The 22,467-nt window shown below is 41.1% G+C and overlaps 1 protein-coding gene across 1 annotated transcript; it reads right to left on the reverse strand.

The window, feature by feature from the left end:
- Nucleotides 1-14,714: 14,714 nt before the first annotated feature.
- On the reverse strand, nucleotides 14,715-21,545 carry LOC103443943 (putative laccase-9). The gene is made up of 7 exons (XM_070806760.1): nucleotides 21,367-21,545; nucleotides 20,990-21,141; nucleotides 19,840-20,084; nucleotides 17,618-17,743; nucleotides 16,186-16,777; nucleotides 15,309-15,664; nucleotides 14,715-15,058 (listed from the first exon to the last, which is right to left on the reverse strand). The coding sequence occupies exons 1-7, from the start codon at nucleotides 21,463-21,465 to the stop codon at nucleotides 14,919-14,921; spliced, it is 1,710 nt and encodes a 569-aa protein (XP_070662861.1). The 5' UTR covers nucleotides 21,466-21,545; the 3' UTR covers nucleotides 14,715-14,918.
- Nucleotides 21,546-22,467: the final 922 nt, after the last annotated feature.

Genomic DNA, 22,467 nt, shown 5'->3' on the forward strand with positions numbered 1-22,467 from the left:
GACTCGTCGAGAAAGGGAAGTTAATCTCGGCGGTCAGTTTCGTAGCCTCGAGATCCCTAACAGAAATACTTGCGTTCTCACTGAAGGGATAATAGAGGATTGTGATGAGGATGGTGGCGAAGGATCTGATCCACTAACAAGATCGTTTTTACGGAAACGACTTGACGAGCAATCTCGGACGGTTGAACAGACGTTTAGTCGAGGAATCGATAACCTTCATGACGTGATACACCATACCAGTGAAGCACAAACTAGATTACTCGAAATACTGGTTAGTAAGGTCAGCGACGGTAAGTCTTTCGATCTTGCCCAACACTTACCATCAAGGAATAATCTATTACCAAGTGCACCGGTCGAGTCAATCCCTGCTCGGCTCAAACCAATCGACTTGGAAAAAAGAGGAGGATCAAACAGTAAGTCAGACGGGTCCAACCAGAGAGTGGAAGCAATACCCGTAGATATGACCGAGGTTCAGCGGATGATCGATTTGGCCATGAAGAAAGGGCCGAAGTTCCCTAAATTTATACATCCCTATCCCGCTTATGTGGAACAATTCGAATACCCTAGAGGTTTCAAAATCCTGGATTTTAGCCTTTTCGTCGGAGAATCATCCTTATCCTCGTTGGAACATGTGACTAGGTTCACCGCGCAATGCGGAGACGTCAAAAGCGACTTTCACAAGCTGCGACTTTTCAACTTTTCACTGACCGGTTCAGCGTTCGCTTGGTATATCAACCTCCCACCGAATTCTGTCCAGAGCTGGGAGGAGTTGGTCAAGAAATTTCACGAACAATTCTATCGGCCAGGAATGGAGATGTTAGTGTCCTCGTTAGCAAGGATGGCTCAAGCGTCCGACGAGTCACCAATGGATTATCTTACCAGATTTAAATCGGCCAGGAATTGGTGCCGAGTACCTCTCCCCGAAGTCGAATTCGTCAGACTTGATCTGAACGGACTCGACGTAGAATATAAAAAGAAATTCTTGGGGGTAAACTTTCGGGATATGTATGAACTAGCCCAGCACGTCGAGCAGTATGATTACTTGCTCCGTGAAGAAAAGATTTTGAAGGTGCCAGCTCGGGGGACGATCTACAAAAATCCCACGGTCAGCTACGCATCAACCGAAGGTGAATGTGTTAGCGTGGACGCAGCTGAGATAGTGATAGACAAACCATATGTGTGCAAGGCGCTGACCCAAATTGATTCTAAGGAAGTCAAAACCCACTCGGCCACTGAAGAAACAATGAAAACATCAAAAGTTTATACTTTCGATATTACAAAGGCCGATGCAATTTTTTATCAATTGTTATCAGCAAGGATTATCAAACTTCGGCATGGGCATAACATTCCCAAGGCCGAAGAGCTTAAAGGAAAGATCTATTGAAAATACCATAATTCGAGCAAACATACAACGAATAACTGCGTCGTGTTTCAAGACAACATCCAAAGCTGGATCGATAATGGCGAACTCAGATTTCCAGAGAAGAAAATGAGCGTTGACACCGACCCATTTCCCACGGCGACAGTAAGTATGGTAGACGCTTGCCTACCAAGGGACAAAGGAAAAGAGAAAGCCGATGACATTCCAATACCACCCGTGCTGAATCTGAATTCTCGGCAACGTTTCAATATTGATTTCCGTTCAAAGAAACCACCCACAGTTCTCATGGGCCCTGTTATTGTTTAGCCCATGACAGAATACAGCATGGATGAAGAAAGAGGGTCGGAGGTTCTATGCAAGAAATGTAAAGCAAATATTAACGCCAAGCCGAAGGACGAATCACCTCCGGTAATGATAAAGTAACCCACAGCCGCAGCACAGCGGAAGGTGCTCGACGTAGGCCAACATCACGGGGTTTTTGATAGGCTCGGCCCTAAGGTGCAGGTGGAGGAAACACCTCCAGTCAGACGGCGCCTAGATTTTGATGCCCCGTTTTATGACGAAGATTATTACGTTCGCAATTCTAGCAGTTCAGAATCATCGAAGAGCCAAAAGACTTTCAAACCTCCCGAACCTCGGGACCAGCATTGGTATACGTATCACTCTTTGAAAGGTGTGTACACCGCATTGTCCAAATTCCAGAAACGTAGGCACCAAAGAATAGACTGCATGGCGCGCCGACGGTTAGCCCAAGAAGCTTCGGTCCCTAAATGGCGGCCGAAGGAAACAATTGCCAACGATGATGAACGACCATCTCCAACTATTATGACAGAGCTAGTTCAAGGAAAACGGCTAGTCAATCAAGATGTTGAGACCATGTTTGAGGAGGCTGATAAACGGATCAAACTTCTTCTTCGGCCTGGAGAAATGAAGGCACGCTTCGAACATTTCAAGCAAGAAGCCGAAAGAAAATTGCCCCTACCAACCACACAAGAATCCTTGATCAAAATTCGACGGAATTTACATCTGCCATTTCTCGGGAAAGCCTTGGAATATATGCGGGAATTTCATAAAAAAAATTCGGCCAACGATTTATATGGTTTGTCGAAAGCATGTCAAGATACCATCGATCTCGTCCTCAATTGCCCGGATGCCGAGAGAATTATTTAGAAGACCTCAGACCTAGGATTGAAAGCTAGGTTCCAGCACATACGAAAGGCTCGTGTTCTTGGCTTTAAAGTCGACCCATATACTGACATCGATGCAGCCGACCTTCATTTCTCCATGGAGGATCTTCAATATTTACGATACCATTTCAAAGTTTTTTCGACCGTTTCTCTCTTCGGCCTCACATCCGATGAAATTACACGAGTTGCACGGTTGGACGCCTATCTCGATACCAGAGATGCCCATATAATGTACCAAGAGCAAGCTCGTACCCTGGCACCGATCCCAGATACAACGCCGACTTCAGACGCACCTGAGGTATCTACACAGAACAAACAGGCGTCCAAAGCGACATTGCGAGAACAAACCCTTGAATAAGGCGCAGAAGAATCTTTTAGTACCACTTCACCGCAAGAAGATGCCACAGTCGGTGCCCAGGAACAAGAAAAGGCGGATGAGGATGATGGTAACTCGATGGGCCCATCGGTCCTGGATAACATGGAAATCAGTATGGTCCATGTTTTGCCTGCTGATTTTCAGTCGAGCACATCCCAACCAAATTTCCTTGATGGTGACGTAATTACCGAGGAAGTCGGCCACATTGATTTTGTAACTATTGCTAACAAGGACTCGACAACAAAGGATGACAACATCAAAGCAGCTTTGGCCGAACTGTTTCCTCGCTCATCATCGACTAACCTTCATCATTTAAAGCCATTGTATGTCACGGCCCATATCGAAGGGTATCCAGTCTCTAAAGTTTTTGTCGACTGCAGAGCCACTGTCAATATCATGCCTGTAAACATTATGAAGGTGTTACGTCGGTCCAACGACGAACTCATTCCCTCCGGGATCACAATGAGCAGTTTCGTTTGGGATAAATCCCAAACCAAAGGGGTGCTTCCTTTAGCGGTAAATATTACCGGCCGTAATCACATGACCGTCTTTTTTATCGTCGACTCCAAGACCGAGTATAATGCACTGCTCGGTCAAGACTGGATTCATCAAACCAGCTGTATTCCTTCATCATTATATCAAGTGCTAGTTTTCTGGGACGGCAAGTCGGTCATTGTTCACCCGGCCGATAGTTAGCCCTTCGAAACCAACATGATCCAGGCACAGTATTATGATGACCACGTCGGCTATATTACCCTACAGGGTTTCAATGACGAAGGACGGCCGACTCAGATTTCTGTTCAAAAAGCTATCGAGGTTGGCGCCGAAACTGTCCATCAGGATTCGGCGAGACTCGGTTTAGTTAATTTCATCCCCGACCCCGATGTTTGACACCGATCAGGAAAAACGTAGGGCCACGGTTTCATCTACTATGGAACGACTGCTGGCCCATTGGTATACTATATCTAAACAACCAAATTCGGGCGTTAACCTCGTCGAGTTCCTCGCTGAATGAGATAATGGTCCTGTCCTGTCTCTTGACAAAATTCAAGCCACCCCGACCGAGCTCGAAGATAATCGGCCCCAAGTCAAAGATCCCTTGGAGGAAATTAATGTTGGGATGGCCGATGACCCACGATCTTTATTTGTTAGTGCTTTACTTCCCCAACCTATGAAGGCCGTACTTCGTGCCCTGCTTGAGGAATTTAAAGATTGCTTTGCTTGGAGCTATCATGAAATGCCTGGCTTAGATCGTACTCTCGTCGAGCATGAGTTACGTATTAAACCTGGATGTAAACCTTTCCGTCAACCACCTCGACACTTCTCGATCGACGTGCAACTCGGTATCAAGGACAGCTCGATATGTTGAATGGCTGGCCAATATCGTTCCTGTTTTAAAGAAAAATGGTGCATTGCGCATTTGCATCGATTTCAGAAATCTGAATCTGGCAACTCCCAAAGATGAGTATACAATGCCGATTTCGGATCTGTTGATCGATGCTGCGGTGAATCATGCGATCTTATCCTTTATGGATGGACATGTTGGGTACAACCAAATTTTCATTGCCGAAGCTGACGTGCACAAAACTGTTTTTCGTTGCCCGGGGGTACTCGGCACTTACGAATGGGTTGTCATGCCATTCGGCCTCAAAAATGCCGGCGCCACATACCAACGGGCAATAAACACCATATTTCATGATTTAATTGGAACCATCGTCGAAGTCTATATCGACGATGTTGTAATTAAATCCAAACAACGGCGGACTCATCTGGATGATCTCCGACAAGCTTTCCTTCGTATGCGTCAACACAATCTCAAAATGAATCCTGCCAAATGTGCATTCGGTGTGTTGGCCGGTAATTTTCTCAGTTTTCTAGTGCATCACCGTGGAATTGAAGTGGACAAAAATAAAGCACGGGCAATCATCAGTGCTCCACCCCCGACGACGAAGAAACAACTGCAGTCTTTACTTGGCAAGATAAATTTTCTCCGCCGATTTATAGCTAACTCGGCAGGTAAAATGAAAGCGTTCTCGACGCTTTTAAAACTTAAGGACTCATATAAGTTTGAGTGGACCGACGAGCATCAGGCAGCGTTTACACAAATCAAAGTCTCCCTCACGACGCCACCTGTTCTTGTTCCACCCCGGCGCGGTAAACCTCTCAAACTATATATTTCAGCGGCTGAAGCATCCATTGGTTGCCTCTTCGCCCAAGATAACGATGCCGGGCGAGAGCAGGCTATTTTTTACCTTAGTCGAAATCTCAATCAACCCGAAATCAATTATTCCGCTGTTGAGAAGCTCTGTCTTGCCGTGTTCTTCGCCACCTCTAAGCTTCTGCATTAAATGCTTCCGTTGGTCACACAAGTCATTGCCCAGACCGACGTTATCCGGTACATGCTTACCCGGCCAATCGTAAAAGGTCGAATTGGGAAGTGGACGATGGCATTGTCCGAGTTTAGCTTGCAATACGTGCCCTAGAAAGCTGTCAAAAGCCAGGCGTTGGCCGACTTCCTTGCTCAACACCCTTCTCCCTACGATTTTGGGGACACCGATGTCGAAATCGGCATGGTTGCAACACGCGACAACTACTGGACGATGTATTTTGATGGTTCCAATACTTCGTCCTCGGTCGGCGTTGGCATCGTCATTCAATCTCCTAACCACGATCGTTGGTATTTTTCGCTCAAGTTGGATTTCGACTGCACCAATAATCAGGCCGAATACGAAGACCTTATCATCGGCCTTGGCCTCCTTCATGATTTGCGGGCCACCCGTGCCCTCGTCCTAAGTGACTCTGAACTTGTGATTAACCAACTTAATGGGTCTTTCCACTGCATGAGTTGTACTCTGGCACCCTACCACATGGTTGCCAGCTATTTGGCCGAGTCCTTTGACGGTATTACATTCGAGCATATTTCCCGGATCCATAATACCGACGTAGACGAGTTGGCTCAAATCACCTCCGGTGCACAACTCTTGGGGGGCAAGCTAGGCCGAGAGATACCGGTGTTACGACAGTTATACCCGGCCTTAGTTAACCAGCAAATCCTCTGACGCGACAATATGATACGCACCAGGGTCATGTCCTTACCTTCGTTGTTAGATCGACAAGACTCTATAGAGGTTTGTGCTGCCGAGGCAATACCAGATGATTGGAGAAAGCCCATTATGCAGTACCTTGACAATCCCAGTGGCAAACATAGTCGCAAGACACGAGTTCACGCCACGAACTATGTCATGTATCAAAATGAGTTATACCGAAAAGGCGAGGATGGACTGCTACTACTATGCCTCGGCCCCTAAGAGGGTGCTCAGGCGATCACAGAAGTACATGAATGGATTTGCGGAGCTCATCAATCTGGAAGAAAAATGCGATGGCTACTTCGACGACACGGCTATTTTTGGCCAAGAATATTAAAGGATTGTATCGAGTTTGCACGAGGATACATACAGTGCCAGATTCACGGGCCTATACAAAGGGTCCCGGCCGAATCGTTGCATTCGATCAGTAAACCATGGTCGTTTAGAGGATGGGCCATGGTCGTTTAGAGGATGGGCCATGGACGTAATCGGTAAAATTACACCATCTTCCGGGGTTGCCAAGCACGCATGGATAATAGTAGCAACTGATTACTTTACTAAGTGGGTCGAAGTGAAATCTTATGCCGAGCTAACATCTAAAGAAGTTTGCAACTTTGTGAAGGAACACATTGTGACCAGATTTGGCGTGCCAGAAACGATCATAACTGACAATGGCACAATTTTTACATCCGAGAGGTTTAAAGAGTATACGACAAATTTGAAAATTCGGCTCGAATAGTCTACACTGTATTATCCACAAGCAAATGGGCAGGCCGAGGCAAGCAATAAAGTGTTGATCGGCATTCTCGAGAAAATAATAAAAGAGGCCTAGCATATGGCATTTGAAGTTGAATGAGGCATTATGGGCATATCGAACATCGCCCCGATCGGCGATTGCGACAACCCCGTATGCGCTAACCTACGGACACGATGCAATGTTACCAGTTGAGTTAAGCATAAATTCGTTGCGGTTAATTGAACAAAGTAGTTTGTTTAGCGTCGAATATAATTAGTCCATGAGACAAGAGTTAGAAGATTTGTAAGAAGCGCGACGTGATGCTTACAACCTGCTGGTGGCACAAAAACGGATTACTGAACGAGCCTATAATCAAAAAGTACGGCAGAAAACATTCGGCGAAGGAGAATTGGTTTGGCAAACGGTGTTGCCCGTAGGACTAAAAGACCCTAGGTTCGGTAAGTGGTCGCCAAATTGGGAAGGGCCGTTTGTCGTACATAAAGTATATGGCAAATGAGCATATCATCTTAGAGATCGGACCGGTCTAGTTCATAAATTACCAATCAATGGGCAGTTTCTGAAAAAGTACTATCCGGTCACTTGGGAAATGCGGGAGTAAAAAATTCATTTCATTAAAACCAATAAGAGTATACAAAGTGAGCTGGTCGACCGGTTTACATAAAAGTCAAAATAAATTCAAGGCGAAGAAGGTAGAAGAGTGCCGAGCAGGGCCTTCAGCTCTAACCACCGCACATCGCCCATGATGACCTCGGTCTGCCTATTCTTCTTTTCCAGCTTCAACTACTCGACCCGTTTTGTGCGCCGCATACTCGGTTAAGTAAGCCTTGCCACCCGACTCAAAATCCTTAGCAAGCTCAGAGGCAATGGCCGACTTGCGTTTTGCTAATTCGGCCATTTGACGGTCGAGGTCGGCCAAGGCCTCTCCTTTTACCTTTAAAGCATCGATCTTTGGACGGAGAATATCTTGGACGGCCGTGGCAGCTTGCAGGTCTTGTTTGGCCTTCAGAGCGTTCTGGAAGATATTAAAGGTCTCCCGAACCCGCTCCAAGGCAGACAACGCCTGAACGATAGCTCGCCGCTCAGGTGACCATCGGCTTCGAGGTCGTTTAGACATGCACCGAGCAAATCAAGACCGTTGCGCTCGAGTACTTGCGACGTCTTGCAACCGAGTTAGAGCAGTTGAATCCGCAGCGTCTGTCGTGGCGGTCAAAGGACCAGCTCCTCTAGTTATGCTGGACAGGAGGGCTTTGAATTCGACTTCCCATGAAGCCTGCACACAAAAATAAAGTTGAGCTCAAAGAAATCCTAAAAGAATAGCGAGAAGGTTTCGTTTCTTTTAACCTGCCGAGAGGAGACTTCGGCCATGTCTTCAGGATCGTTGCTCGAACCTAAAGAGCTTAATGGCCGAGCCCAGTGTCTTAGGCTGCTTCTCAGTTCACACTGCCGATGGAGGTTATCTACATTCGATGGCCACTGAGGCGGCCAAGAAATATAGATAACACCCTTCGGCGTATAGAATTTTCGATGAAAAGAGTGTGCAGGCACCTGACATTTAGTATTTTCCTGGTTTAGAGTTTTTACGGCAGAAAACTAACCAAGAAAAGGCGGAATGAGGTACTTACAAAGGCCGAAGTAACCTCCTGCTAAGGAATATTGAGATCCTGGTCCTGCGGATGAACGGGCGTCTCCACCGAAGCTTCTGGCTCCCCGACAGGTCGTTTACCGCGGTCAGCCGTAGACGGGCCGACTCAGACAGCGGTTTCAGGCACGGAGTGGAGGTCCTGGTCTTGCGAGTGAATGAGGGCTTCCGCTGTCGCTGCTGACTCTTCGACCAGTGGTTTGCTATGGTTGGCCGTCGTAAGGATGACTTAGACAGCCGCCTCGGACACGGGATGAGGTTGACGATGGGAACGAGGGTGACTCGCCAGAGACATTTTGTCGCTCCCCTCACTCTACTTCAGAACAATGGTCGAGGGTTTTGCAGAAGAAGTTTTCTCGGTCGAGGGGACTGCCTTTTCTAAGACAGGTGTAGCCTCGACCAAGGGAACAACAACTGGTTTCCCAACCTTAGAAACAGGCCGCGCTTGGACTGCTTCCTCGGCCGGAATTGGCTTATTCTCGACCAAGGCTTGGGCGACGAGGAGAGAAGGGGAAACGTTGGGGGTCGTCGCTCCCGTGGTTTGACTGGAGATGACGTGAATATCCCGTTTTCCTTTCCTTGCCAACCTTTTGACCCGTTTGGCAGGCCGAGGGGGTTCGACGGTCGACTCGGCTTCTCGACGAGGCCGTTTACTCGGCAAAGCCTGCGCAGCTACCTTTGTATTTTTAAAGACGATCGATTTTTTCTTGGCCACAGCTGCAGCGACCGCCTCTACCTTTTTCAACGGTCGACTACCTGAGAACGTAAAAGCAAATCAGCAAAATCGATCAATAGTTCAAAATTGAAAGGAAATTGGGGGAAATAAACAGTTACCTTGGGCTTGGGAGACAAAGGCCTTCTTAGGTCGATCACCGAAAAGTTTGTCCAAAACGGTTTCGACCTGAAGACCAAAGAACTCCTGGGTATATTTTTCCCACCACTCGCCAAAAGTATCGGTACTAAGTGTTTCTGGGATGGCCGGTCGGAGGCGGAAACTTTGGCATTGCTCTTGAAACTCCCTCTTGGCGATATTGCATTCCTTCTCCGAGGAACCAGGCTCACGTCCACGGCTTAGGACGGTTCGTGAGGAGAGAAGGGGGACCAGACAGCCTTAGAGGTAGCCAAGCTGTCGAGCTAGGAAGTTATGATGGTACACTTCCCAGCCCGCTCGTTTCCCATCATAGCCGAAAGGAAGGTCGCGAGTGAGCACGAATGACCCCCAGGACTGATGAAGGTCGAAGTCTTCGTCCGCGCCCCATATGGATGTAGGTAGCTTGATTGAGGAAGGATATTCTCGACGACGACATATCAAGAACTCGTCGTTGGAAAGGTCATCAAGGGCGAAAAAGTATCTAAATACCTCTTCGGCTTGGTAAGGGGGTGTTGGTCGGGAGGCCAGCTGAGGTCCAAGCGCTTCCGTTGGCAAGAAATTGACGATTGTCGGTCGAAGGGAGGCGAAGTAAACTTGCAGCCAGAGTTGAAAGACCCAGAGATGACCATTCTGGTATGGGTCGATCTTGTGAATGGTCGTCTCAGCCAGACAGTGGAAGAGATGGGCAAGAATGTTGGAGCTAAGTGACAGGGCGTGACCACTAGCCAGGGCCTCGGCCATCGGCATGCTCTCAACCAAGCATTTATTAGATTTAGTACAACAAATGTACTTATTGTACCAATAGAAGAGGAAAACCTCATGTTCCCTTTCTCGCAGAGCCTCTTCTCCTCGGCCGGTAAAATGGAGATAGAGGGTGTTGTAGTTGAAGAAGTTCTTGTGGAGTTTTTGAACGTCTTTTTTCGAGGGGGTTTGACCCTCACTGCTCAACGTCTTAAAAGCCCGTCTGTCGAAAAGCATCTTCAGGTCAAGGTTCGATGGGTATCCAGATAGGGCAGCATCGATGGGGATTCCAGATGCTGAAGTTCCCAAAATGGCGGTGATATCAAGAATGGTGGGGCCAATGGGACCAAGAGGGAGAACCATGGTGTTGGTGGCCGAACACCAGAAGCATAGGGCGGCTAGGAGAAGCTCCTTGTCGAGAACGACATCCATAGACGAGAGGAGAATGGCGTCATAGATACCGAGGGCTTTCCATTGCTCGCCGAAGAGCTTTTCCATTTGTACAACCCAGGCTGCCCAGGTTGTAATGGTCGAAGGCCAAGAGCCTTGAGGCCTTGCCGCATCCCATCTCGACCATTCAAACCTTTGGAGCAAGGGTGATAGGCAATGCTCCTGGAGAAGTCCGGCAATGGCTGATGGTACTGCCGCTTTAAAAAGAGGACCCAAGATTTGGTGAGAAGCGCTCATGTCACTTTCAAACCGTATGGTTTTGATTGTGCTTCGATCAAGAATTTTCTGACACTGATCACATTCCCTGGAAAGCTTAGAGATGAATGAGGCCATTGTAGGAGGGTTAAAAAGTACGATGTGAAAGGGGTTTTTCTGGGTTGGGGGATTTGAAGATGAAGACCTGGGAAAAAGAAATGCGCTAGAGAGCAATGGCAAGAAATTCAGAAAATTTGAACGCGTAAAAGTACAAATGAGAGGATTTCGGTATTTATAGGACGATTGAGGGAAGGGCAATCGTTCGAAATTTGAAATGAGGGGTAGAATCGACCGAGAAATTCGCTAATCATTATGAACATTCAAAAAATCCAGTTGAGAAGACCGAGGGTTTCGTGTTTCGGGGGATGCACGATTGCGTGTGGCGGCGAGATTTATGGTGAAAGACGGTTTGGCGTCTGCACGATACTGAATGGTTCGCAGATCGAGGTGACATGGTGGTGTTCAGCAACAAGACCATGATGATATGACGGTTCAGGGAGCTGCACGTTCCAAACGTCATTATTAGGGATTAGCCCTATAGAAGAATGCCACGTAGAATGGTGGTTAGCAGAATCAAGATCGTGCAATCGTGTTCAATAAATGCACCTCGGAATGAGAGCATTTGAGTTTTGAGCTTTAATTTCGCTTCTTCAAGGCTGGAGCTCGCCCAGAGGATTCAGGCCGAAGGCCTCAGAAGCGAGGGGGCAATGTTTGGGCCCAAAATAATAGTTTGGGCCGGGTATAGAATCGTTCTTGGCCCGGAAGGCCTTGCGACAAGGGTGCTATGAATCGTTCAGTACGTGGGCCTCCAAACCTAGGTCAGCTAGGTCATGACGTAAGACAAGTCGAGTCCTGGTGCAATAAGGAGTTTCGGCATGATTAATAACCCGAAAGCGAATCCAGATCAATAAAGGACTAGGTTCACAGTCATAATGAAAGTAGGATTGGTCGAGTTAGTGTTTGATCAGGAGAATAAGTCATAGTCCGAATAGGGTTTTAACTCGACCTTGGGGGGTCCGTTGCTATAAATAGAAGAGGTTGTGCATCATTTAAACTCTCTCCAATTCAACACACAATTGCCCTGCGCAAACTCTCTCAACAACTTGAGATTTTTATTTTCTCTTTTCGCTGACACATCTTCCGTTGGCATCAACAGCATTGTGGAAGCAACCGGTGATATCTTAAGTCGGCATAGATAGCTCTGTCACCGCAGAATCAATCGATCTCGCAGCATCTTCCGTTGGCATCAACAACACTGCGGCGAGGACGGTTGGTTACCTATCCAAGTCTCGGTCGAGAAGGATTTCTGAATCCTTATTGGTCGAGGTCATCTCATTAGCCTTCTCGGCGAAGTAAGGTGTTACAAGTTATTACATTCAGCACATTGAAAGCCGAATTTGATATTGAACTTCGTAAGAATAGTAACCTTGTCTTCAGGTTCGAGAGCCCAAGAGGTCGAGACGTGTTCCTTTCTCGGCCGCAATCGCAAGACGCAGAAGTCAGCCGCGCACCCAACATCAACAAATTTACTCCTCGGCCGAGCACGACCGACGAGTTGGCACGCCCCGCATTCACAGAATGACGTAGTTAGCTTATAGATTACTCGGCCTGCGCACCACGTAGGCTTGATAGTTTTTAGGGTCAACAGAAACAAATTTTGTGAAGTAGAAGTTATAGGAAAAAAAATAATTTAAAATAAAATGAAACAAATTTGTGAAATAGAAGTTGTAGGAAAAAAATGGAATTTTTAAAAAATATGAAACAAATTTTGTAAAATAAAAGATATAGGAAAAAATAGAAGTTATATGAAATTTTTTGTAAATAAAAAATAATAATAAAACCGTAAAAAAAAAAAATCAATGCAACTGCTAGTCAGCTAGCTGTTGCATTTGAAATTTTTTCTTAAGAAATCTTGTCGGTTATAACCGACAGGAAATCCAATACATTTAAAAAAATTATGGCCAGCCCGGGGCTGGTTGGCTGGCTGGAAATGGCTAGCCCTCTAGCCATTTGGTCCTTTTCGATTCCGTGGGGCACTCTTAAATTCCATAGCCCTCTAGCCTAGCCCTCGGTTGGAGATGGTTTTCGGGCTATTTTTAGTCATTTGAACCCTTCGGTTGGAGATGGCTTGAAAGCTAAGCGCGCTTGGAACTGGCTGCGCGCGGGGCTTGCTCTTGGTACTAGAGCGCAAGCTCTCAAGTCTCAACGCCTCTTCTAGTTTAAGGTCGCCGATCTGGGTTTGTCTCTTTTCCAAAAATTATGTCATGGGAATTTGGTGGGAAAAAGTTTGGGAAAACAATGTTCGAGTTTCATCTTGGTTTCAAGTGGGGTCATGGGTGGTAGGGGTGGGCCCCACAGTTTTTTTTTACATATAATTTTTTAACTTAATTAATTTTTTAATTTAGTTGGATGAGAATGTGGATCCCAGCGGTTACCACTTCATCATTTAGCAATCAAACTTAACAGAAAATTTAACGGATGTTTGATATTGCAATGAATTTGTAGGATGAGGTATAACATTGCAATGTCTAAGACATTAATTATGAAATTGTGGTTCGACTTATAATTGATGTAATTTTGTGTAGTTTACCTAATATATTACCAACCGAAAACATACTTCACAAGGGCCCAAACTAAAACACAAAGAAAAATGGACCTAAGAAACTACACGCCAAGGGCCCAAACCATATACACAAAGAAAAATGAACCTTACAAACTACACAAAGGGCCTAAACAAGGGGTAAAGCCCAAAAACAAAAGGGCCTAAGCATGGGGTAAAGCCCAAAAACTAAACAAAAACAAAAGGAAATGAGGGTAAATAAAACTGTTTTGAAAGGACAAGTGGACAAAGAGGCTATTGTGTGGGCCAGGAGGTTTTATTTGCTTTGGGTGTATCTTGCTGGAAAGTTTATTTCATCCCAAAGTTCTCTTTTGATTTATGCACTTCAATTATGTGCCCTTTTGTTTTTGATATGAAAAATACTAGCATAACTTAATGGGAAGTGTATTTCTTGCGAATAATTTTTCTTTATCGTATAAATTTATTATCAAAATTATTCAATTTCATAATCTTAATTTGGAGGTCATTTTCACAAAAAAGTATTAATCAAAGGTCGTTTAGTCAACTAAATACATCAAATAATGATATATTCATTATGAATATGTTATTTAATATTCACATCGTCGACTGTTCTATATATTTTTTACAATCTTTCCACAAACCATGTAAGTAATGTGTACAAATATTAAATATAGTAAAACCCAAATCATTATATATATAAATATATATTGACAGTTGACAGTTATTAGGATTGAGACCCCAATTAATCTTGCAAATCCAAAGCTATGATTTTGGAATGGGACCCCAATTCATCTTGCTTTTTGGACTGGGCCTCCATTGATCAGACCCTCGGCCTCGGTTCTTGTTTTCACAAAGTGTATTATTCCTGCATTTGGACTGTGCAGGTTGGATAAGTTGGAAGGAACAATGTAAAACTCTCTTCATTGACGAAATATAGAAAAGGTTTGATATACGTTTGACATTCTTAATGGTTCTCATTGAATTTCACGAGGGTCCAAAAAGAATTAGTAATAACCTTCTCATTTAGAGCTTCTCGATTTTCATTTTTATTATGCAATGTTGCTTGATAATTAGAGCCGTCTACTTTTTAGATCACATTTTAAAGATCATCTATATTTCAAAAAGTTAACTATGTTTGAAATCGTTTAGTCATCTATTTTTAGTCTAACAATTAAATTAAATGATTTTCTGATTCGGTTGATTTTTTACAAAATTAATTTTTGATATGTGATCCAGAAAGTAAACTACTTTGATTATAAAGTAATATTGCAGAATGAAAATGAAAACCAAAAAGATAAATGAGATGGTTACTAGCATATTGGGCTAGTACTGCATGAGAATGAGACCCGCGTAGCTCTTGCAGATGTTACTTTTACTTTTGGAAGGAGCTTTGGGTTTGGAAAAATTGATCATAAATTAGGCTTAAGCAGTCAAGCTACCTTATACTATTACAGGATGAAGACTAATATATATATATATATATATATATATATATATAACCACTCAAAGGCAAAGACTTGAATCTTACTATTATTCTCACAAATCATAATTAAATAAATGGAGATCAGTAAAAGAAAAGTCCAAATATATCTAATTAAGACTTGGAACAAGGAGGCATATAAGCAGGCGGTGGGCGAATGCTGGTTTCTGTTGTATTTCCATTCTGCACTATGAGCACGGTATCCATTCCCCAGCTGGTATGTCTTTCCAAATGACAATGCATAAACCATACTCCTACAAAATCATAACCAGTTATTTTCGTGGTTGCTCTAAATTAATCACCTTATACCTCAAACATGTAATGCACGTTACTTAGGCAGCTATAAAAAGTAAGAGTGTGATACTATCACAATATGTGTTATTGGTCCAACCATATTATAACATGTTGAGTATTTATTATTAGACTATAAAATATGGTCGTTCGTACGTAGAAAGGCCATGCATGTGACATTGTGATGGTTGTGCTCAAAATTATAGAATTTACCAGGATTATCGGCTGTAAATCTGATGGTTGCCCATCCATTCTTTGGAACTCCAATGGTGTTAACTTCTGGGGGATCAACCAAATTGTAGGTTCTGGGTGATGTTCTCCTGTCAAAAATTCCGGAACCAGTTCCGACCAAATAGAAGCTGAAACCATGGAGATGCATTGGATGGTTCTCAGGTGCGATGATGTTGGTTCCTTGGAACATGATCTCAACTCCTGCACCATATTTGATCATCCTCACCCTCGTCCCAAAGTTCGGATATATTGTGTTGTTACCCACGTCTCCAGTGTAGTTGAAAGGATTAGGCGGCCTGTTTGGGAAACTAGTTCTGTAAACTCCATTGTTACTTCCCCTGTACAAACGAAGTACGGTCAAGTTTTTTTGTTAGGAATAAATAAGGTTAATTAATCAAAATGTTAATTGAAAATATTGGAATTTTACTTTGGTGTCACTCCATTTCTTATGAGACTAGTGACTTCCATCATTCAGTGACCAGAATATAATTTAGACTCAAATGCACATTACAAAAGTACAAAAGTACAAAAGTATTATTATCATTCAAATTGCAACTATAAGGGACCATTGTAATTTTTTGGTGTACACGGACATGATCAAGTGAAGCTACTATTTCATTCAAATTATATCCCCTAAATGTGTTCTATTAACATACCCTAAAAGTGAAAAATATCAACCATATCTATTGTTATTATAACAAGTAAAATGATACAAAATGTGGTTTGTGCCCTTGTACTAGCCATAAAAATAGCAGCATTAGTAACTATCATAATAGAAATGGCAAAAAAAGAAAATTATCAGATAGAAATATCAAAATTACCAATAATTGTTTTATTGAAGAAAAATATTTGAACTTACCGATAATATGCTTGCAGTATATCAACAGATGGTGTCACGAAACTGACATTGTTTAAGCTTGAAGCGAGCGCATTTCCATCCGGGCCTTCACATGAAGAATTAGCACAAATTCTTTCATTGATTGCAAGAGTCATATAGATCCTGGAATGAATTTCTAGTGGGACATCAATAGGGTGCTCTTTGCTTGCCAAGGCCCTGATTTTCTTAGTGAAGTTATCAGCAGCTGTTTCATCGGCTTCCGCTGGAAGAGTTGGAAAAGGAATGATTGATGGGGAGCTGTAGTTGCCGTTGTATTGAACAATTGCACTGGTGGTGCTGTTGTTATATGAAACATTAACTCCATCCATAAAAGGATGAGAAGCCATGTAATACTGGCTGGGAGGTTGGTTTGCGGTCACTAAAATGTCCATGGTTTGGCCTGGAGTTATCATGATGTAAGAGGTGGTTATTGGTTTTATGTATGAAGCGTCTTGTGCTACGACTGTGAGGGTGTGGTTCGCGATGGCAAAGAACTGTTCTTCGTTCATCACGGCGTTGATTACCTTGAGAAGATAGGTCTTACCGTAATCAACTATCCATCGGTATGTTGTCTCTGCATGTAACACAAAATCCATTAATTATTACTTGTTTTACACAAATCACTACAAACCCGGCCTAACAAATGAATGATGCCTGTGACAGTTTATGTTGGTCGCAGAAATAAATTATGTTTAGAAGGAATCAAGGCAAACTTTCACACTATACCAGCGGTTTGTACGTATTGAGTTTGAAGACAATTTTGGGATGACGTATACTTACATTTGATTAATTAATTTGGCGAGGAGAGTTTATGGCTTAAATTTACTTGCAAAGACCAAATAAAGCTAAACTTACTTTTAACTTTGGGTCTGTCTTTGTCCTTTACATTTTTCATGCAATAAATTTCCGGTCCATATATTTTTATTCTGTTATGGACGAAATAAAGATGTCTCTTAAATTTTTAAGAAATTTGATAGCCTTTTTTATAAGATGGTTTTTCGACTAAGCAAAGATGTTAGATATAACCTGAACTACTAAGTAATATAGAAGATCACAGTCATGATTGAATTGAGAAAATATTAATTTTTATTTTATAAAAAATCATTGTAGTTGTCAAGAATTTAAAGTAAACAAAGAAAATCAGATGCATCGAATATAGATCATCATTTCGTACCAGAAAAAAAATATTGAATAGTGATTTTCCATCGTTTTCTTGGAGATTAGTACGTTTTGTTAACTTAACTATGAGTCAGAAAATCCAAAACCCATCCCTTTCTTTGTATTTTATTCTATTACATAGACACCTTTTAGTCTTTAACCCAAAAAGAAGACACCTTCTAGTCTTTATTATTCACGCGGATCGTTGTACATTATTAAACTAGATTAAGTTAATTGTATCTTTAATTAGTCTTACCATTGGAACAACTATACAAATCTCCGGGCCGTCCGTTAATTGTGAAGGCATCTGAAATATTTGGTTCGTCACCTGTAGCGAGAGCCTCTTCTATTATTTCCATCACATCTCCCTTGAACCATGATCCTGCCAAATTAGACACTTAGTTTTAATATAATATGTACAATTTAATAATTTATGTACTCTTAGAAGGAAAGGGATTCCTTTCTCATAATCTACCAAGTTCGGAAATTTGAGCCATTGAAATTTAATCCAACAGTTAAAATTATTATAACTTTTAAAGTAAAACCCTGTTTGTAGCCATTAGATCAAATTTCAATGGTCCGGATCCCCGAACTTAGTAGATTAGGAGGAAGAGATCCAAAGAAGATCCATTTCCCTTTTAGAATAAAGGAAAACTAATGAAAAGAGCTTGAAAATTTTGAGTTTTAATGATAAAGACAAAATAAAAGGTTAAAATGAATAATACCATGATTGATTTTTTATTGTAAAAATATAATTTTTCGTTAAGGTTCTATAATAAATCCAATGGTAAAACTGTACGATGTAATATTTTTACCCCCACAAAGCCACTATAGTCGTTTACTTTTTTGTCAAAATAGAATGTTGGTTTGCGTGTTCACACAGTATGGAAACTTGCAAAAATGCAAAAGGGGCTGCGTTCCAGAATTTGAAAACACAAACCCTTGTCTTTTTACTTCTCTATACCCATCATGTATTATAATTTTGGTAATTAATATTGAAAATACGGACAATTATGATTCTGTATATGATACCAAAGATACACTAATCAAAGGCTGTTCTAATTTTGTTTTACATATTTGTGGTTATGGAAAGATTTTTTGTATATCTGGAAGATTGACAAGGAATATGCTATCGTCTTACCGTATACTTTAAAGTTGAACGTATATGAAAAAGTTGAAATTTCATTATAAAATATTTAACAATACTGCTGAAGTGGAAACAATGTTCATTTTTATCTAGAGTAATGCTAAGTAAACTAAATCTTTAAACTAAATTTGTAAATTATATGATGTATCACTAATAACAAATAAAGACGTTAATCAAACACTTAAATAATAATTCAAATTTTAACAACCACGTCATATGCTTTACAAAATTTAATCTCCCTAGTATTACCCTTTTATCTAACGAAATTCACACTCAAAACAATATCAACCACCCATAATATAATTGAGAAAATATTTTTTCTTATCACTCTATTTATCACTATTATATGAGTTTAAATCTTAAAATTTGTATAGTAGATAAACACAAATTTCAAAATTAAATTTGCAACACAATCACGTTATAGTTAGATGTGGCAAATCAACTCATTGGATTGTTAACGGATGCCCGTTAAGACCAATTTAATTAGTTATCACCATAATATAGAGTTGAGATTGGTAATGATGAATATGATGTAAGATGAAATCAAATCAAAATAGGTTTTAACGAGTATCTATTAATAATTCAATGAATTGACTAACCACCCTACTAGTTATGGCATGTCCAACGATCATGCAAAAGCAAGAAAGAAAGACAAAAATAACGATTTTTGGATGTTCAATGGCTCCTCAAAATAAAAGTTTTATTCAATGGATCCTCAGAATAAAAGATGCCTTAACAACGATGAGTATAATAAAGAAAGACAATGAGAGTCTCTTTTGGAAGGTGTTATAAGTGATGAGATTGATGACTACTTAACCACTAAACAGTACACGCATTACATCCCAAATCCCAATTATGTCATTTTTCGAATCATGATAAGTGATGAGACCATAGAGCTCTGATATGATTACTTGACCACTACACCTTCAGATCCCACAATACGCAAAGTAACTTACGTGGAGGTTGGAATATAAATAAATCTTATCATTTTATATTCATTAGGATACTTTCAATTAATAATTAATCACTAAAGTTATTTAGACATACAAAATTAATCACCTCAATAAAATGTTACCGACTATTATATTTCAGATTCACCTATATTAAAAACAGAATCTTGCAAGGGTATATGCATTTGTTTAATACATTCATTATTTAACGCTCATATATGCAACTAAAAGAAAAAGTATATTATATCTGACTATATTTGATCGTTAAATTGTACTTGTATTGTGATCATTCATTAGTTCAATCCACAATTTATGTGCCTGAACAACACAAGTATAACTGAATAGTTAAAGAATTAATAGATATGAAACTAATGAAAGTACCTAGAATAACTGTTTCTTGTGCATCTGGTGTTGCAAATGGATAAGTGGTGCCGGCAGCCGGTAGAATAATGATTGCACCATGGACGGTGGCGCGCGTCCAGTCACTATGAGCATGCCACCATAATGTTCCTTCTTCATTGGAGAATATAACTTCGTACGTGAAGTTTGTTCCTGGTTGAATAGGACATTGAGTGATATTCTCAGGTCCATCTGACCATGGATTTCTTGGTTGCTTCACTCCATGCCTATACAAATTAAACAATAAATTGAGCAGTAGGGCCAGTCCTGAGGGGGTGCAAGTGGTGCCATTGCACAGGGCCCTGAAATCGGAAGGGCCCCTGATTTTTCAACTTTGCATGCATATATGTATATATAGTAGTATGTGTAGAATATTACAAACTTGAGTTTTAGCGTAAGTGGTATTATTATTACATCGGCCTAGGGGATGGGTTCGAAACTCGTCTCCATTATTTTTCAGTTTATTTTTATTAAATGCATAAGCTTCCACAAAATAATATAAAAATTCCACACAATAACATGAAAATTCGAACTTGAACCTCTAGATGGTTAAGGAAAAACAATACGCCACCTTTCCACTTGTTGATATGTTAAATTTGTTTGTGCTATTAGAATTTATAGAAGCTCAATTGAAAACTAAAATTATTTTTTTGAACAAAAATATTAAAACAATTAAATCTTTAATACTTTTTAGGGTCTCCAATTCACTTTCACACAGAACCCCTTAAATCTCAAGGTTGGCCCTGTTGAGCAGTCAAGTATGTGTTTATCTAGAAACCAAAAACAGACCAAGCTAAAAGCCACATACAAATTCCTTTATGGACGCACAACAATACATTAATGAATAAAAAAACTATTGATGGGAATTTCACCTAGCCCATACAAAAGTCAGAAGACCCAAATTTAAGGTGTTCCTTCACAGTCCAATCCTTCAGTTTTTTTATTTTGTATGGAACGATATAGGGTGGGGGAATAAAATCCCATTGAACTCGTTATTTAAGATATTTGAATTTAAAACTTTTCACTTACAGGTAAAAAGGAATATCACAATCTTTTTACTATTTAGTTTTTCAGTCTTTAGTTATTTAAGCTGGACTGTGATTATCTAAGGGAGACTACAAGCGAAGTTTACCAGTGAAGGGTGACACCGTAATATCCTTGGTTGTGAACATTGATAAAAGCGGTGTCTCCTCTGTGAACAGTTATGGTTGGTCCCGGAAGAGTTCCATTCACAGTTAAGATACTCTTTGTGCTACAAAGCCTTGTAAAGTTTGTTTCTTGCAGCTGCACAATATCACAGGAACAAGCCAATAACACATGGATGAGTGAAATACCCAGAATAGACCCGTGATGATATAGACTCATACAACCACATATTTACAATAAGAGGTGAGGAAATTAGACAAATGATACTAATTTGCTTCGAACTTGGCATCGACGAGAATCAAATACATGCTCTCACAACAAGACAACTTAAGTTGGCATGCAGCATCTGTGGAAAACACTTACAACGAAATCATAATAATGGATAGCGCCATTAGCCTTGCCCAGGAAAATAAACCCTACAAGAGCTAAGACCAGGAAATCCATGTTGTTACAGTTGCCCATTTTCAGATGTTTGTTAGAAAACTAAGTTCCCACCCTGTGTCCTTCAGGTCACCCTTGAGATGTTGTGCGAGTTGGATCTCCGCTCGACTGCAATTTATAGAATAAGACTTCGTAGCAAGTTGCTCCTTTGATTAGTAGATACGACTCCTTGCACTTGATTGGACATTTCAATTTATGTACCTAACAATCAAACAAATAAAAAAAAAAAAAAATTAAACCACAAACACATGAAAAACAAAGTATATAACGCCCTAAAGGAAAACATAGGTGCTAGTTCAAGGCAACTATGCCTTTGTGATACTTGGTAACTTTAGGCACTAATACTTGAATTCCACACAAAACTGATATGACATACTAACAAGATTAAAAATATGGGAACGGTTATTAGCACTCTAAAAATCTTATTTTAGACTTCTTACAAGTATATTTTTCTTTCTAATTTTCGAAACTTTGGAGTGCCAAATAAGATTTCTGAAGTGCTAATAACAATTTCTAAAAATATAGGGTGTACTATCCACACCCATTTTTACTTCCTACACACCTTTTTAATTTGCGGCCATCGGATTGACTGAATTAAAAAAGATCAAAGGATATAAATTAATAAGAGACGTGTGAGAAGTAAAAAGAAGTGTGTAAGTAGCACAACCCAAAATATATATTCCAGTAAATGCCTAGAATAATTTAACAGGGTAAATATGTTCAACCCCTGGTCTGGCACGAAGAAGTTAATTAATGATGCAAGAATATATTTTCCATTTTTGTTCCATTCTTTGGTACTAGCCTCCTGTCACAAACTCATGGGTGTGGCAATTTGCTCTTACATCTTATTCTTTATTTATAAATTTTTATTCTTTTTATATTGTTTAAAAAATTTAAAGAAATAAAGGAAAATAAACAACTAAATCGTTTTATTATAAAATCCTAATTAGGGAGTGACATATTTAGAATTATGAACGATTCGCCTTTTTGGCTTCAGGCTTTATATCTATTCTATACGTATAA

The sequence above is a fragment of the Malus domestica genome, chromosome 10, assembly GCF_042453785.1.
Source record: "Malus domestica chromosome 10, GDT2T_hap1".
NCBI classification, from domain to species: Eukaryota; Viridiplantae; Streptophyta; class Magnoliopsida; order Rosales; family Rosaceae; genus Malus; species Malus domestica.

What these genes read in the sequence shown, in the direction of transcription:
- LOC103443943 (XM_070806760.1), bottom strand. Translation starts at nt 21,465, where the DNA reads ATGGGCAACTGTAACAACATGGATTTCCTGGTCTTAGCTCTTGTAGGG. An exon ending in TCCATTATTATGATTTCGTT is followed by an intron (nt 21,142 to 21,366) that starts GTAAGTGTTTTC and finishes GATATTGTGCAG; the next exon opens with CTGCAAGAAACAAACTTTAC. An exon ending in ATTTACAGCCGATAATCCTG is followed by an intron (nt 15,059 to 15,308) that starts GTAAATTCTATA and finishes ATGATTTTGTAG; the next exon opens with GAGTATGGTTTATGCATTGT.